Source organism: Eumetopias jubatus, unplaced genomic scaffold (assembly GCF_037043125.1).
Source record: "Eumetopias jubatus isolate StellerSeaLion01/CBP00866 unplaced genomic scaffold, mEumJub1_p1.0 scaffold_1, whole genome shotgun sequence".
NCBI lineage: Eukaryota > Metazoa > Chordata > Mammalia > Carnivora > Otariidae > Eumetopias > Eumetopias jubatus.
In genome coordinates, this window is record NW_028274807.1 from 135,185,939 (window position 1) to 135,203,612 (window position 17,674).

At 37.0% G+C, this 17,674-nt stretch overlaps 1 protein-coding gene across 1 annotated transcript in view; it reads right to left on the reverse strand.

The window, feature by feature from the left end:
• The window catches only part of ZNF385D (zinc finger protein 385D), an 859,807-nt gene that overhangs the window by 65,653 nt on the left and 776,480 nt on the right, over window positions 1–17,674 (reverse strand). The window contains exon 5 of the mRNA XM_088021277.1: window positions 10,032–10,194. Within this exon, the coding sequence (XP_087877403.1) occupies window positions 10,032–10,194 (163 nt within the window). The remainder of the gene's footprint in view (window positions 1–10,031; window positions 10,195–17,674) is intronic.

The window sequence follows — 17,674 nt, forward strand, 5'->3', positions numbered from 1 at the left end:
ATGAGTCAGAGTCTCGAATATCTGACCATTTCAGAGAGTGGTGAGGGAGCTTTTCTTTTCCACAAGCCTTTCTACTTTGGCAGCATGAAAGAAGTACATTGTTTTTTTTTTGTTTTTTTGTTTTTCTTATTGTACTTAATTCCATTAGAGAGTTGGCAGGAAAACAGAAGGCGGGACAATAAATAAAATAAGGTCCAAATGGGTCAGTATCATTACTGCTACACATTCTGCATCTTGACCTTCACCTTGGAGTTTGGCAAGGCACCAACTGTTAGTCTGAATGTGATTGACTTGAACAATCACATAAGTGTAAAATGTCAAGGCTGCCCCTAAACTGAGTCATAACAAAAGCAAAGCAAACTAAAGCACCAGCTGCACGCTGGCTGAGTGGCACAGATTAGACCCCACATAGTTAAATATGCTCTCTGCCCTCAAATTTAACCTGATGCCAATGTCAGAACTTGAAGTTAGTACATAGTCAATCTGATTCTGTACAGCTTTTTAAAATGTTCCCAACTCTCATTAAAAACAAGAGTAGCACAGTAATTTCATGATGAATCTGACTACAATTATGATCATTAAAATAGTGACTTAATTTTATGCTGTCTTTAGGAAATGTTCAACCCAAGGGTTGCACATTCAAATTCTGAGTTACACTGGTTAATATCTTTGATTTGTATTATAAAGTAGTTAAATGTGATAGAGTTCAATTAGTAAGACTCATTGACTATATGCATTCAAATTGTTGCTAAACATTTTGGAGTGTGTTAGTTTTTACTGTTAATAGAATTCTTAGGATGATCTTCCTGAAAATAAAATTAATACAGCACTATTTATTGATATATATTTTTTCTTTTCTTTTCTTTCTTTCTTTTTTTAAGTAGACTCCATGTTGGGCATGGAGCCTGATGTGGGGCTTGAACTCATGACCCCGAGATTAAGACCTGAGCTAAGACCGAAAGTCAGAGGCTTAACTGACTGAGCCACCCAGGTGGCTGATATTTTTAATGTAAAACTGCTAGTTGCCAGGGCGCCTAGGTGGCTCAGTCTGTTAAGCGTCTGCCTTCAGCTCAGGTCATGATCTTGAGGTCCCGGGATCGAGCCCCCCGTTGGGCTCCCTGCTCAGTGGGGAGTCTCCTTCTCCATCTCCCTCTACCCTCCCCACCCCCGCTCATGTACACATTCTCTCTCTCTCTCTCTCTCACATAATTTTTTTTAACTGCTAGTTGCTGGGACAAAGATGTGTGATGTAAAGGTGTATGCTCTATCAAGGAGGTGAAAATTTCATGGGGTTGACAAGTAGGAAGATATACAATTTCAGTAAGTGCTAGGGCAGAGTTTACATAGAAGCTTGGAATAGGAATCAATCAGGCAGAGTGTGAATGCATTTGTATGCATTTGTATGCATCCATGCACATATGCATTGGCACATAACACGTACATCCTCTGTGCATCGGTATGTGATGCATTAGGTAGGGTGAGGTATAAGAGAGGATTTTTCCAAGCAAAAGAACACACACATTTTGCTTGCAGCCCTCAAGTGATTTTGCTGGGCTGGAACTAGGGACAGATATGGAGGGCTGACAGAATGGTAGGTAAGAGCTAGATCACAAATAAGTTTTGATGCTATGTTTAAGAGTTTGGCATTCATAGAACATAAATAAAAGTGTAATTTTTAGTTTAAGTATCTGTTTCAGTTTGGGTTTTACTAAGAATTCAGTAGAAGCTTTATGTCTCCTGGCAGCAAGAAATATGCTGTTGGTGTGCTTTGTTTCACATTTCCTGTCTACCACTATTAGATAGCAAACTCTTCACTTTCCCAATTTGAAGACAAAGTTCTCTAATTGTCCACATGTTTTTACAGGTGCTCACCTCACATACTGTCATATTTGATCATTGTTCAACTTTTTTTGTTGTAGTAGATATTCTACCTTAAAGAATTATTATCTTGCCATTGAAATAGTTTATCAATATATAAGTATGTGTCTACTCAATTCCTAAGAAGGACATAAAAATAGGGGAAAAAATTCCTCCATGAATTAAAGAAACAAAAAGAAGAAGAAGAAAAACACATACAAACACACAGAGACACAGATGTTTCTGGAAGTGTGGCATCTGTAGGCAAAGCCACAGGGAGTTTTAATTTAATTTTTAAAATTCATCCAGATGTCTGGTATTTCATAGATACCGGCTAGATGTTTAGCTTGTAATTTATTTTAAGATTTGATATTTCTGGTAAAAAAAACAATCACATATACAGAGTGTGTACACAGACACAGACACCCATGTATGCATGCCAAGTTAGAGACCCAGTTGCTTTAGACTCTAACATAAAATTATACACTAGCTTGTCAAGTTAGTCTTAATTCCCTTATCTTGCACACCATACACCTGCACCCAAACAAAGCTGGATGACAGGTCCTTTACAAAGTTTAGGTCTCTCACTGCTTCATTCATTCATTATGTTGAGGAAGACCACATGTTCTTGTCTAGATGAATAATTCATTGTGAAATTCTTCTGTGATTCAAGGAGTTTTATGTAGTGTATCTAAGACAAAACCTTTATCAGCCTAACAGGACCAGCAAAATACCATTCATCTTGATTTCCTCAAGCACAAGAACAGGACAGAATATTTTGTGTTATTTCCATGTCATCTCTAATATACAACTTGTCATCACTGGTTCACATACAAAGATCCTGGAACCACAATATTCAAATAAGTGCTAGATTTTTTTTTTTCCTTCTGAATTTCCCTTCTCTTTTTCAGTCTCTCTGGAGATCTGCTACCAGCATACTCTGCTGGCACTTATCACACATCTTGAGAAGGGAACACTTGATAGAATTCTCTATCTTTGACCAATCTGAAGCATGTCATGAGCCAGTGCTAAGAAAAGAAAAAGCAATTTAGGCATAAATGTTCTCACAATTGTACTTCAACTCCTGCCCCAAGAGGCATGCAATGGGGTCCTTTATCATCGTACTGATTGTTCCAGGGAGGGTTTGTTTGGAAGAATGGATCAGAAAAGAAAGACCCTAGGAGCTAGCACAATTTCCACTAAGCCAGGAGGGGCATTTATACACCACTGCATCAGATCTTTAAGTGCTGATAGAAATGTGTCCCTTTTCAAATGACTTTATATTTCTTCTTAAATTTCAACAGAGCTATGGATTCATAAAGCACAAAAATGTTTGTTTCTCTGCTTAAAGAAAATGGGCAATGCTGATTATGAAAACCTGGTGTAGTGGGATATTTCAGGGGTGGGTATGAAAGATAAAATCTTGTATATAAATAAATGTGTTAAATAGTTATATTTATATATAATATGTACTATACTCTATCATATATACTAATATATAATACAATATCAAAGATACATAGCTTTCTGATATCAAGCCCAGCTTGTATTTTGTTATTATTTTCAACATTTGGGACATTTGTTTGAAGACTATGTCAAGAAAAACAAACTTTTCCCATCTTCCTTATGAAAACAGAACAGAGCTAATTCCCACTTGTCCTCCATTAAAAACTGTGTACCTATTTCCTAAATGACATTGGGATTAGTGTTTCCTAACAAATGAGTCATCTACCACTTCTATTTCCAGTTTACAATTCTCATGATTTGGCTTCTACATAAATGGAAGGGGGAAAAGAAATGTTTGTGCTTAGCTTTGCCTGGAACTGGGCCAATTGTAAACAGCTGGCTCTAGAGGGTAATTCTCAGGAAAGAACCCAGAAAGGAAAGAACCCAGATTTTGTGACTTTACAACTGATTGACTTTCCCAAAGAAGCTTTGTTTCCTGATATATTTGCTTTCAGTCACTGGCCATCACTTTACAAAGTAAATCTTTTTTATCATTAGAAAATATTTTCTTTATCACTCCAAGTGCCTGACCAAATAATGTGAATTCAAATAAACACTTAGAGTCAATTATTAACCCAGAGCAAATAAATACTCCTTTGCATTCCTAGAGCTTCTCAAAAATAGATTCAAAAACATTTCAGTCTCAGCACCTTTGAGTCAGATGAACACGATATCCCCGGATTATAATTTTAAATTTTAAAAAAAGAGAAAGAGAGGAAAAAATGGATACAAAAGAAGGCTAAATCATAAGGATGAATAGTGCAAATTCAAATAACACAGTGGCTTTATCTGATGAATATATTTGCAATTCACTGAGACTTGATAAAGAGAAGTATGTACTAGAACCAGAAGAAATGTTCTCAGATCTTACCAGTTAGATGACTAAGGTATGTCTATATACTCAATGTATAGGCTAATTAACTCTTGATCTTTAAGTGCTGATAGAAATGTGTCCCTTTTCAAATGACTTTATATTTCTTCTTAAATTTCAACAGAGTTATGGATTCATAAGGTAGTCACAGGAGGGGACATTAGAAATGTCAAGGTATTCCTTACCTGTGCAACTAGAGAAACTCAAAACAAATAAACTTCAGGGGTTAGACTTGATGACCTTTATGAAAACTCTGAAATTTGATGACTAATATCTCAGAATTCTTTAGATTAATGAGAACCGTTGTTCTTCCATGGAGTCATCTATGCAACAAATATAAAAGTCTAAAGCTTTGCTATGCTCCTCCCTTCAAAGAACAAAAACACAAAGCTGGCTGCTTCAAGTTTTAAAACTTCTTATTTATATTTTATATAAATAGTACTCTGTAAAAAAATAAACAGATTAATCAAGTATATACCCTCAATGAATATGTCATCTAGCAATAGGAGGAGGTAAAGATATAAAAATTATATCTTTTTTTAAAGATTTTTATTTATTTATTTATTTAACAGAGATAGAGAGAGAGCACAAGTAGGCAGAGTGGCAGACAGAGGGAGAGGGAGAAGCAGGCTCCCCGCCGAGCAGGGAGTCCGATGCGGGGCTTGATCCCAGGACCCTGGGTTCATGACCTGAGCAGAAGGCAGACGCTTAACCGACTGAGCCACCCAGGCGTCCCTAAAAATTATATCTTAAGATAGGGTAGTTAGGTATGGATTCTTATGGGATTTGAGATGCAGAGAGAAGAGAAAAGTGATATACTTTTAAGAGAGAAATTTAGAAGAACAGTAAGACAGAAAATGAAGGTGAGACAGAAAAATAAGGTGTGTTTCTAGTGGAGAATATTGCAGGTGAGCAGCAGAAGAGAAGTTTGGAAAGGTAGGTTGTGGTCAAACCACAGAGGACCATGAGGCTCAGCATGAAGATAAACTGAAGGTTTCTGAATGAGTAGGTGCTATGATCTGCCCTGTAGAGTATAAACAGACAGGAGAATGAAGAACATGGTTGTCAAGGGACAAGAATGGAGACAGCTGGACTTGCCTGGAGGCTAGGGCAATTGTATGAGCAAGGCACAGACTTGTACGAGGCCAGAATGAGGGTAGTAACCAAAAGGGAATGAGTAAAGGATGGGAGGGGAGTGGATTCTAGCACCTGAATAGACATATGGACTGAGATAGAAGAGGCAGAGACACCTAGAAAGTTTCAACTCTGTGAAGTTCAGGATCAAAACTGAAACTAGGAAAGACAGGATGGAGACAAAGTTGGGGATGGTAGGGAAGGTTAGGCTTTTTTCTTTCTTTCTTTCTCTTTCCTTCTTTCTTTCTTTCCTTCCTTTCTTTCTTTCTTTCTTTCTTTCTTTCTTTCTTTCTTTCTTTCTTTTTCTTTCTTTCTCTTTCTCTCTTTCTTTCATTCTTTTTTTTCTTTTTTTTTTTTTTTTTAACCTGTAAAACAGAAGTGCTGACAAGCCACCCAAGTTAGTGACGAATAAGTCATGGAATGTCAGGTTAGGTTTTAGGCTAGAAATGAGGAATGCTGAGACATCTAGGCACAAGTGATGGTTAAAGCCATGGAGGAATGCTGTGTTACTGTTCACCAATTTCTGCTTCCCCTCCCTGGAGGAGATTATTCTTCCCTGCCCATGATAATCAAGCTTGACCATGGAACTTGACAAAGTAAAGTGAGAAGAATATTAGATGTCCCTTCCATTAAGAAGCTTTGAGAGCCTATTGATTCACAATCTTTTTTCTCCCCCTGCTATAGAATTGGTAATGTCCAGCTAGTGACTCCTTCATTAGCCTAGCCTGCAGTTAAATTAACCTGGAAGAAAACCACAGCTAATATGTAGTGTGAGGGAGAAATAATTAGTTGTTGTAAAAGCCACTAGGATTTGGAGGTTGTTTATGACTGCAGTATAAACTAGCCTAACTTAACTGATAGACCATGGGAATGAATAAGATTACCCAAAAAGGAAAACTAAAGAAAGATCATAAGATGACCAAGCCTGGGACTTAATTCTATGATTGTGAATTTGTCATTTCACAGGAGGAAGAATGAGCTACATTTGCTAAGTTACTTTGGGAATACTTCTTAATTTTTCTCATTACTTCTTCTGGGTAAAAAAACCTCACATTTAAAAAAAAAAAAAACCTTGCTAGATGAGACAAAATCATTCTGGCCATATTTGGAAATGTTTGCTCTTTGAATTATTCTCTAATGATTAGCAACCATTCTTACGTACCAACAATTCTGAGTGCTTATTTTTAAAAATATTATTTTTGTCTGGAAATTTTTCTTTGTGTAAATTCACTAACCTAGCACTCTTCATTAGATCATGAGAAATAAAATTATGCTTTAATGTTAGGGAGTCTCATCCTGCCTAGAGGTAGGGGAACTAGGCTTTCTGTGAGCAGTTGGTGGTTGATCACTGAATATTATCTTTTGCTCACCACGCCAGCAGGCAGAATGACATAAGCAATGACAAAAAAAAAAAATCCCAAAATTATAGTTCATGAATAAGAGCTTACCCTGCAGATCATGTAGACATATTTGTTATCCTAAGGCAGCAATTAAAACCCATAATATATGATTTAGGAATTTAAGAGAAATGGTCAGTCAAAATTATTTTTATCAAGTAGATATGCAGTGAAACTTTGTTCATTATGACTATTCTACTTCCTGTATTTTAGAGAATCCCAGGAAAGCCTCCAAATCAATGTTCTAATTCAAGTCCACACCACTTCTTGTCCTTTTCGCTACTGTCGTCCACTCTTCTTTAAGGTGCTCATCTATCAAATCGTTGTATACTTAGCCTTCTTAATAGCAGTTAGCTTTTTTATATAGCTGGATTATTTTCATTAAGAATGATTTTATAAAACTAGTAAAATGTGATTTAATGCATCTATATCTTTTATGTATGGATAAGTCCAGGAATCACAAAACAACCTTGTGTATTAAGCAGTAGAGTTAAAATTTTTTTTGTTAAAACATACATGATCTTTGGTTCTAGAGTCTTATCTCTCTCTCCTTCTGCCTCCAAGTATTTAACTATTCTAGGAAACTAGCTCAAAGACCCATCTTGTTTTCAGGGTTGTACTTCTTCCTAATCAATATGAAGAAGCAGACAGTAATAAAAAGGACACGTAATAGTTTTAAGAAAATTCCAATTTGTCAGCGTAGGTGCATCTGATTTATATTGCAATACAAACGGGTAAGAAGGCTATAAAATGACAGGAGGTTTCCTGGGCTACTTCTCATGGGTAGTTTTGTGGAAATCCCAATTTAAGGACAGAATTCAGCTTAAAAACTTCTAGCGAGTGTGTTGAAATTGTTAGTCTTTCAACCTATATGACTTTTTTTCCTGGGTATAGTTTCCCATGGATTAGGAAGGCAATGTACTTCTGATGCTCATAACGTTCTTCCTTTGGCTTTAGGATATTTATACTAAGTTTACAGACTTTGCTATCCTTTCTGTCCTTCTGGAATTTTCTTAGCTTCATCTTGAAAGGGTATGTCACCATTTCAACACCATTCCAACCATTAGATAAGTGCTGGCCTCTCTGCTAAGAATCTGGTTATTTTACGTAGGTTCTCGCCACACCCCAATCCAAAACCTATTTCCATTTAACTTCTGAAAGGACAGAACCTTCATGACTGCCATCCTTTCCAAACGAATTTCTGACTGAGGCATGGAGGTATGTATTCATAACTCATTTATTATTCTAGTTTCCTAGGATAGTTAAGTACCTGGAGGCAGAAGGAGAGAGAGATAAGACTCTAGAATCAAAGATCATGTATTTTTTAATGATAAAAAATTTAACCCTACTGCTTAATATGCAAGGTTGTTTTGTGATTCCTGGACTATCCATACATAAATGATACAGATGCATTAAATCACACTTCCCTAATTTTACAAAATCATTCTTAATAAAAATAACCCAGAGACAACACACATGGGAGCCTTTCCTAACCGAAGTTAGCAGTTTTACCCATCATGTACAAATATATTTTTAAATGATGAGAATCCTCAATTTAACAGGGTTTGTTTTTTTTGTTTTTTTTGTTTTGCATTTTAAGAGGATTCGAGGTAACCCAAATAGCTATTGATAAGAATATCTAAGAACAGAGAAGACTGGGGACAAGCAAAAACTTTACATCAAACCCCATCTCTTTATATCAAACTAATTTCTTTGTTCTTCCTACCTACTATCTTTTTGCAAAAAAAAAAAAAAATCTTTATGGAAAATATGGCTTTAGGGATCCCAATTTGTACCCTGATAACTAGGAGCAGAAATTACACTCACCTGCTTCATTACTGCTCATTCCCCTACAGCCACCAAAATAAGGCAGTGAATTTTCAGTTAATAGAGAAAAAAATTAATGCTTTCTTGATAAGGTTTTACATCTGAATTAATAAGATGGCATAATCCAGTTCTTGCTCTGGATACCAAAGAATTGAACACGACAAGCACTTTTTTTTCCCTGTAGTATGTTGTGACACAAAATTGGATGAATCAGAGAGCCAAAGAAGTGAAAGAAAATACAGCGATTTACTAGATATTTTACTCAGTACCTACACCATACTAGACCAGGGTACAAAGATGACAGTTGCACTCAGCCTCAGAGGGGACATGGGGATCTCAGGGAGTGTGGGGCATAATGCATCTACCAATAATATACTTCGGTAAAGGACATGACATGTGTCATGGGAACTCAGAGCGAATATCATTATTCCTTACAGATTCACATAGAAGCAAGCATCTCTCCAGAACATCTGAGGAACATATATGTGTCTAATCGATGCCACCATGTGTAATAAAGTTGCTTTAATCTGTTCTATTTGTTCACTGTAGCATTTTACATTTTCATCAGTTATGGCTGGAAGATTCTCTTCTACTTAAGATATTACTATTGATGATGATATAAATGCTTCCTGACCATTGTCATTTGTAGGGATTAGAAAACAACCGACATGTACCAGCCATGGTGTTCTAGAAATTGATTTATTAAAGATACATCTATGAATCACACAGGACCTCTTTTTATGTAAATATTGAGGACCAATGGTCTTATATTTAAAAATGCCAGCTTCGGGAAACCCCACTGGTTTCCCCTGCCATGAATAAACTGGTTGCTTGCAGGAGCTATCCCAAGAGGCCATTCAGAGGCCATTATTTCACTGTGAAGACTCTGTTTAAAAGAATAATTGGCATCGATAACACTTACCTGTGTATGCAGAGGGAAGGTTACGCAGCCGTAACAAGCCCATAATCACACAGCCACTACTTAAAACAACGCAGGGTTTGGGATTTATGAGAATAAGTCCTGTCAGTAATAAAGCCCTTATCGGGGCCTTCTCGATTCATTTGGCATCCGCTGCCGTGTACTCACAGTCAAATCTGCCATGTGGTTATAGGCTAAGGTGCTGCATACAAGACAAACGATACCCACTGAAAAGATTTACTTCTCAAAAACATGGCTTCAAGTGCCTTTATGCTTTCGTGTTCCTCTAAAACAGCCACAGGACCATTTCAAATGTAAAATCTGCAATATAACTAGTGATTATCTTAAACAGTTGCTTAAGGGGATTGGAAAAATGAGGAGAAACAATTACCATTACGCAGAGAGATGGATCGAGCATGAATCAATGCGCAGGAACATAAGGAAACAGACATGGGGCTGGACAAGGGAAGGGACCCCCAAACAACGATGATGACAACAACAACAAAGATCATCGCTTAACCTGTTTTGTCAGAGCTGGTATTGATGGTATTGGTAGTGATGGAGGTGAAGGTAGTCTTTGCGCTGTCCTTGGCAGTTACAGATTTCTGCTTATTTTTCATGGCTTCCAGTGCTTTGAGCTTCTTGGCATGTTTCGTGCCTTTGTAGTGGGCCGCAGCCTGGCTCTACAAAGGAGAACAAAATGAACCATGCAATCAGGCTCATTTCTAAACTGGCATTCTCTGTATTACTGCAAATACAGACTTCCTTTCAATAATAGGTACCATTCAAGCTAATTCTGGCAGTGGCCAAACAGTAGGGCTCTATTTAGAATGATGCTAGAAAGCAATGGGAATCAACTTCTGAAACCTTGGGACCGAAGGAAGAAATATTCTATCATTTCTCTTAAGAGAAATGTAGCTGAACACTAACACGTTGACAACATTTTCCTGGGGAATGGGGAAAAAAAAAAAAAGAATCTATACCCATATTGCTTTTGTTCTGCCACAGAAGATGCTGGGCTCCCAAAGATTAACAAGGGCCCCAGAAAAGAGTAACTCTCTTGGCTCAGGAAATGTGTTTTCTCTTTCTACAATATATCTTATTAATATGATCCCCGACAGGTGTCTACAAGGAAAAGTTCACATATAACAAGGGAAGTGGGCACCCTGGAGACTAAGATTGAAGCTCGAGAGTTCAAAAGCAAATGCACTAAGTCCAGATGAAGTACACAGAAGTTGGGCAATTTCCTGATCCTTTCTTTCTCCTCACTTCCTACAGAGGTAGCCTGAGAAATTCAACGGAGTGGCATTCCTTAAACACGTGGGTCTTTCATGCCCTAGTCCATTGTCAGGAGGCTCCAGTGTGTTTTGACTGCTTAACGGGGCCAATACTATTCTTTTATCCATGACTTCTGAGATTTGAACAGTAATATACATTTTTCCAAGTTTACATTTTCTTAACACAATTTTGTTGTTGTTGTTCTTACTAGAGACATACTAATTGAGATAGAAAATCATTTTAAAGAATTCTGTGTTTATTAATGTTCACTGGAAGAAAAGAAGACTTGGTGGCTTGGGGTGGGATGGGAGTGGGCAGGGAGATTCTTAGATCAGATTCTTAGATCAGCTCAAAACCCTTAAAAAGTCTCACAAAGAAGAAATCTCAGTGGAGGACTATATCGGTTAGACTACCTACCACTTCCCACGACTTATTTAAACTCCATGTTCTGGCTCCATTTTGCCAGAAAAAATAATAACCACACTGTCCTCTTTGTCATAGCAATGGTGGGTAGGTAGGGTTGCAGTATAATATCTTTTTATAAATAGATAAATAAATAATCCACACCTTCATTTGCATCATTCTGACAAGTATTCTCAAAGGACTAGGTACCCTTATTGAAAGAACACTGGACAAGGAAATTATATTAGAAACAGTCTGAACAGAGAGGACATTCATGCATCAGTTACAAGTTTTCCAACAACACATAACATCAAAAGACAGTGTGAGCCAAAACGTGAAGTTAAGACTTGCTATAGTTAACTGAAAAACCAGTGATAAATTGGATTGGGTTGATTCTACATAAAGAATGCCACTTTGATGGACAGAGTTGCATCCCCTTTTTTCCTGCTTAGTTCTCCTTTTTAATAAATCAAGTCCTTTGGCCCTATCTTTTGAGGGCAATATGCTATAGTCAATTAAATCCACAATATAGACAGTCATCTTTTCTAGGCAGCTGGCTACGTACTTTCCTGTAAAGCGAAGTCCCTCTCTTCTCTCTGTCAGCATTCCTACCCTTGACATAGAAGTAAATGTTTTATATATAATACACATTAAAAGACAGGGTTTAGTTTAACAATGCTATCTGCACTTATACCTCCAAAATATACATTTTAAGATTCCTAGCAAGTCTTCATCCTCAGTAGTATTTCAAATCAGACAAGACTTTGTTTTAACACACCATAGGACCAGGTGAATGTCGCTATTTTGGATATTTGGAAACTAACTCCAAAAAAACCCCTGCACGTGAAGAAAGTACTTATATCCCCAAAATGTTCTCTGCACAGGTACAGCTAAGCCAATGCTTTCAACCAGTGAAATGGCTCAGGGAGTTGTGAGGAGAAGGGGGTGACAGAGTGAGCAATAGTTGGTGGTGGGCTCCCAAGTGAGACACCTGATCCATTAAAGACATGATAAAAAATGCATACTCACTTGAATACTTGAATAATAGTCCCAAAGCATCTTGATAAAATTATTTCAATTAAAAATTATCTGACTTAAAAAAAAAGGTAACTAAGCCTTTTCTAAATTTGAAAACAAAAAACAAAACAAACAAAAAAAACAAATGAAGATCCAAAGTGCTATGGAAAGATCAGGACATGTAAAATTTAGGGGAAAGATAAAGTATAGAGGGGTTGACTGCCCTGGAGGTGACCAATGTGATTATGATGATGAAGGGCATATGTGTTGGGGGAGGAGGTGGACATACAGGTTGGAAACTGAATGTAAACACATAACCCTTTCTGGATATTTTACATTTCCTTTGTCATAGACCTTTATTTAATGTTTGTAGAATTTATTGTACTGCTCTTGGATTATACTGATATAAATTTTTCTAGTCTATGCATGTTGACCCCATAACTTCTGATCCATCTTGATACAGGTGTGTTGTATAAAGGTATGTTCCTTGTGTAAAGGAAGTACACCCAGCGAGCTCTCTTTACCCCTTTTGGCCACTTCCTGGACTGAATAAATTATTCAGCCCCATCTAATATTTCTGTAACTATAGACAAAGCTGGAGTCACTGGGAGTTTTTTTTAAAAAAGCAGTAGTTGGTCAGAGATATTTCTTTGGGACTCAGCTGCTTTTCCTTTGGGTAGAGAGGCGCTGGATGCACCTTACCACCCCACATTCCCTCTGGGGTTGTTTCTATTATTAGCCATTCTCTGAATCAAGTCACTCCCAGAAGCCTGGGAACCATCAGACACAAGCAAACATTATTTTTTCACAAGAATGGTTTCAAGGTTAAATAAGTGAACTATTTCATTGCGGCACATTTCAGCATTCTGTATTTTAAAACTGAAACAGAATCAGATGATCACAGTATACACAGAAGTGAGCAGAACAATAGATATGGGGCTTTGACAACTTCTTTTTAAATAATGAGTGTAGTATTAGGGTACTGTATAATAAACATCACTACTACCGACCTTGAAATAGCACATGACAGCATGAAATCTAACAAGTGTCATCCCAGAGGCGAGTGCTGACATTAAAGATATGCACACGCATTCCTGTAGAATAGAATGACGCCACTTTAAATGTCATCACCACATCCCAGTCATCAGTAGCCAGTCAGACTTTCTCATCTTCAAATTTTATCTTCAGTATTTCAAAATGGCTTCAAGTTTAAATGCAACTGAAGTCCCAAAGTAGAAAAAAATAATTGTCAAATGGCCAAAATTGGGAGAGGAATCTCATTCCTTTGAAACACACGTATACACATTTATTTTACTGATCGAAGTGGGAGGCCAATTGATAAATCACTTTTATCTTATGAAACTCACTGAATAATTTTATGTTAATATTCATCTATCATTTTATCTCATTAGCACCAATACATTGTACATTTTTACTCTACCTCTCTTTAATATGAGGTGTCTTAATATGATTTTTAAAAACTAAGTTTATTGTTAGCACACACATCTAGTTCCCATAACCAGCTAGTTTTCATGAACACATATCATTTCAAAAGGAACATGGTAGTCTTTGTTAGTTTGTGATATCAATGTAATTTTGCCACATATGAAATTGCATTAAAATTAAATGAAAGGTAACATATTAAAAGGTAACATCAGAAAAAGAAAGGTATCATATTAAAAGGTAACATCAGAAAAAGAAAGAGTAGTTATTAGAGAAGTTGTAATCCTTTTTGAGGAGGGGAGAGATAATACTTGAGCCAGAGGAATTTTTTCTTCCTTCCCTTTCCTTCCTTCCTTCCTTCCTTCCTTCCTTCCTTCCTTCCTTCCTTCCTTCCTTCCTTCCTTTCTTCCCTTTCTCTCTCCCTCTTTCTTTCTTTCTAAGAAATTATCTGATATTTTTAATTTTAGCTTAGATTATTGTTTTAGAGATAAAGAGGAAAATAAAGTGATAAAACATGATATAATATCCTAAACTCTAAAACACTTACTTTAGATTTACATTTTAGGAATTACTAAAAATTACTTCAGGGAGAAGTTCAACATTTTTATTTATCTATGTACAGTTGTTTTTATGTTGTATATATTCATTCAAATGTAATACTGAGGCAGTGTTTACAGACTCAGCCCTATAGGTTAGGGCCAGTGTGCATTTTAAATTGATCAGCAGCTGGGGTGCGTGGGTGGCTCAGTTGGTTAAGCGACTGCCTTTGGCTCAGGTCATGATCCTGGAGTCCTGGGATCGAGTCCCACATCGGGCTCCCAGCCTGCTTCTCCCTCTGACCCTCCCCCCTCTCATGCTCTCCCTCTCATTCTCTTTCTCAAATAAATAAATAAAATCTTTAAAAAAAATAAATTGGTCAGCAGCTTATTAAATACTTTGAATATCACTTTTGTATAATATACCAATCCTTAATGTATCTTAATTCTTTTATTATCAAATCTCAGCTTCATTTAACACTGATATAAATAAAGAATTAGTTCTCAAAGTGTGGTCCCCAGACCAGTATCAGCAGCAGCAGCTGGGATCTTGCTATAAATGCAAATTCTCACCGTCCATCCCAGACTACTAAATCAGAAACAATGGAGCTGGGGGGCTTAGCAATGTGGGCTTTACAACCTCTCCAGGTGCTTATAATGCATACTAACGCTTCAGAACCACTCATCTTAAATGTGTTAGAACATTTTCTTCAAAGATGGCCCCTTCTTTAATAAATAGCCAAAGTTTAGATTTTTTAAAAAGATTTATTTGTTTAATTTTAGAGGGGCGGGGAAAGGCAGAGGGAAAGAATCTCATGTAGACCCTTCCTGAGTGTGGAGCCCAAGGAGGATGCAGGGCTCAATCTCAGGACCCTGAGATCTGACCTGAGATGAAGTCAAAAGTCGGTCACATATCCAACTGCAACACCCAGGCGCCCCTTAAGTCTAGATTTTTTAAGATTAATATTTAATCATTTAACATTTACTAAATGTGAACAATGGGTATCACCCAAGAAAAAACAAAAGCTTCTTTCCTTAAAAACAAGTCATAACAAGAAATTAAAAAAATAACTGATACACAGGTAGTTGGGGAACTTCTATCAAAGAGGGATGGATGCAAAAGAGCAAATCAACCTTAGTAACCTCCAAACAATTCTAAAACCCCATAGAAGTGCTTCCCAAGTCCTTGAAATTTTCTCTTTCCAGTTTTTACCTTTTCTTTTCAAGCTAATTATTGTTGCAGCATGACCTTCTGACCCCATTATTTTACCTTTATATTGAATGCTTTGCTATGATTTATTTTTCCGGGGTTTAGGGACATCCCCAGCTCTATGAAAAAAATAAATAAAAATCAAGCCCTGTGCACAACACTTAAAACATTCCTATAACAAGTACCTAGTCCACTATTTTACATGCATCAAACTGACTTAGTGTTAGTCATGTCTAGCTTCTTTTCTTATGTACTTTGGGCTCTTTTACCAAGGGAAACTTCTAGCCAGCAGACAAAAAAAGACAACTCTGGTAAGCTAAGAGAGTGCTTCCTCTGTTACTCCGTTTAACAAAATATTTGAAGAAGAAACTTAAAAGACAGAATAGTTCATTGTTTTTACACTTACCTTACTGCTGTGGATACATGTACCTTTCAAATTCTCTTACATAATGGAGAAAATGACGCAATATAGGTATTTTTATCGCTTAATTACACGTCCCATAAAGAATATTTAATAATTTATTTCAACACTTGATTGTGTAGTTAACATCTAAGTAGATGACTGCATTATGAATAAAAATGAAAATTCCCTTGCACTGAGTCCCAAGGTGAAAAACATGATTCAATTAAGAGTGTTCTCTGAGCTCAAGTGATTGATGCCTTACTTTAAATGTGTTCCTGTCTTCCGTACTTTTCAATACAGAAATGAACAGTAAGAGTCACAGGAATAGAAAAAAAATAGAACAAAAGAGATAATGCCACAAGATTAGAGTGATTTTTATACACCACCACTATCCACTGGAAGAAAGAAATTCTAAATAAACAAAGAAAAAGAAAAGGGGCATGTCACAGTTTCTCAGATACATTAGGTAACTATTTGATTTTTTACAAGAAAAGAAAATACCTTTTCACTAAGTACTTATGTAGTTGTGAAAAAAGTAATCTAGATGGACTCACTTATCTTTTCAAAGTCTCTCAATGCATCTACAAACTTCAGGACTTTTAAGCGATAAGTATTTAATGTTTTCAAGTATTTAATGTGAGTGCTAATGTACAGGACTTATTTGAGCGGGAGAAGCTAATCTGAGAGGTCCTGCCTGGTTCCTGCTGTGAAACCACTGTTTTTGTGTATTTGGAATCCAGACAGCTGCCTCACTGACCTCTCGTGGTGGGGTCCTGACTGGGGGACACTGGCTCACCATGGGCTCTGGTATGTATGTATGTATGTATGTATGTATGATGTACGTATGGAATGTATATGATGTGATGAAGCCAAAAGAAACATCTGGTTTTGCCTAAATTTGGTCAATATTGATGGGAGCTTTTTGTAAGCCCGATCCTTCTAATGAGTTTTAACTCTAGTGATATAATCACAAACATGTTTTGTATGGAACTAAGAGAAATCAGAAAACCACTTTGTCTAACTACTCAATCGGTGTTCGGTATCCTTTCACAATGCCCATAGCTTAACACTCTGCTCAGTGTGTGATTGTCAGGTACCACTTAAAATGAGGGGGGGTTTAGAAATGTTGAATCTAATTATATGGGAGGGTCAAGTTGTCATAGGTATTGGTATCAGTAACAGAGAAAAACGGCTTTATTTCCCGGCAGGGTATGCATGCTTCCTCTAAATAACCCCCAACTTCCTCCTCCAGGCAACCTACCTGCCCCCTGGCACAACCCCACAGTCCTGACCCTCACGGTCACCACGTCTGCTCTCTATAGAGAACAACTGTTTGCAGTGTAGCTCAAGGAGGCATAGCCTTCCCTTTTATTCTCTTAAGGATAATACCACAAGAAGAAATAATTTTCAGGCCTTTGCGTGACTGCTTCCCTCTGTCTGGAGAACCATTACTTGTTTGGCAGAAATCTACTCATCACGTTTCACCTGCTCCATGGAGTCCAGGGTAGGTCTGCGTTATAACACTTATGTCACTGCCATAAAAAGGGTTAAGTGTCTGTTTCTTCTAATAGGGAATGAATCTCTGAACAGAGAGAGAAAGACCTGGTGTTACTCATCATTCTGTCCCTAGAACCTAGTATGGATCTCTAAATAGGTGCCTATTAAATGCACGTTGAATTAATTTCACATTTTGATTTTAAAATGGAAATATGCATATGGTGTCTCAATGGATTTTGTATGTGAACAGGGTTCAACTTAATTCTCTGCCATTCTTTGGCACTCTGCCTTATCTGTTGAACACACTTTAGGGAATTTTTATGGCGCTTAATGCTGGAAAAGCATCTGGCACAAACACAAACTATTATTTTTTCTCA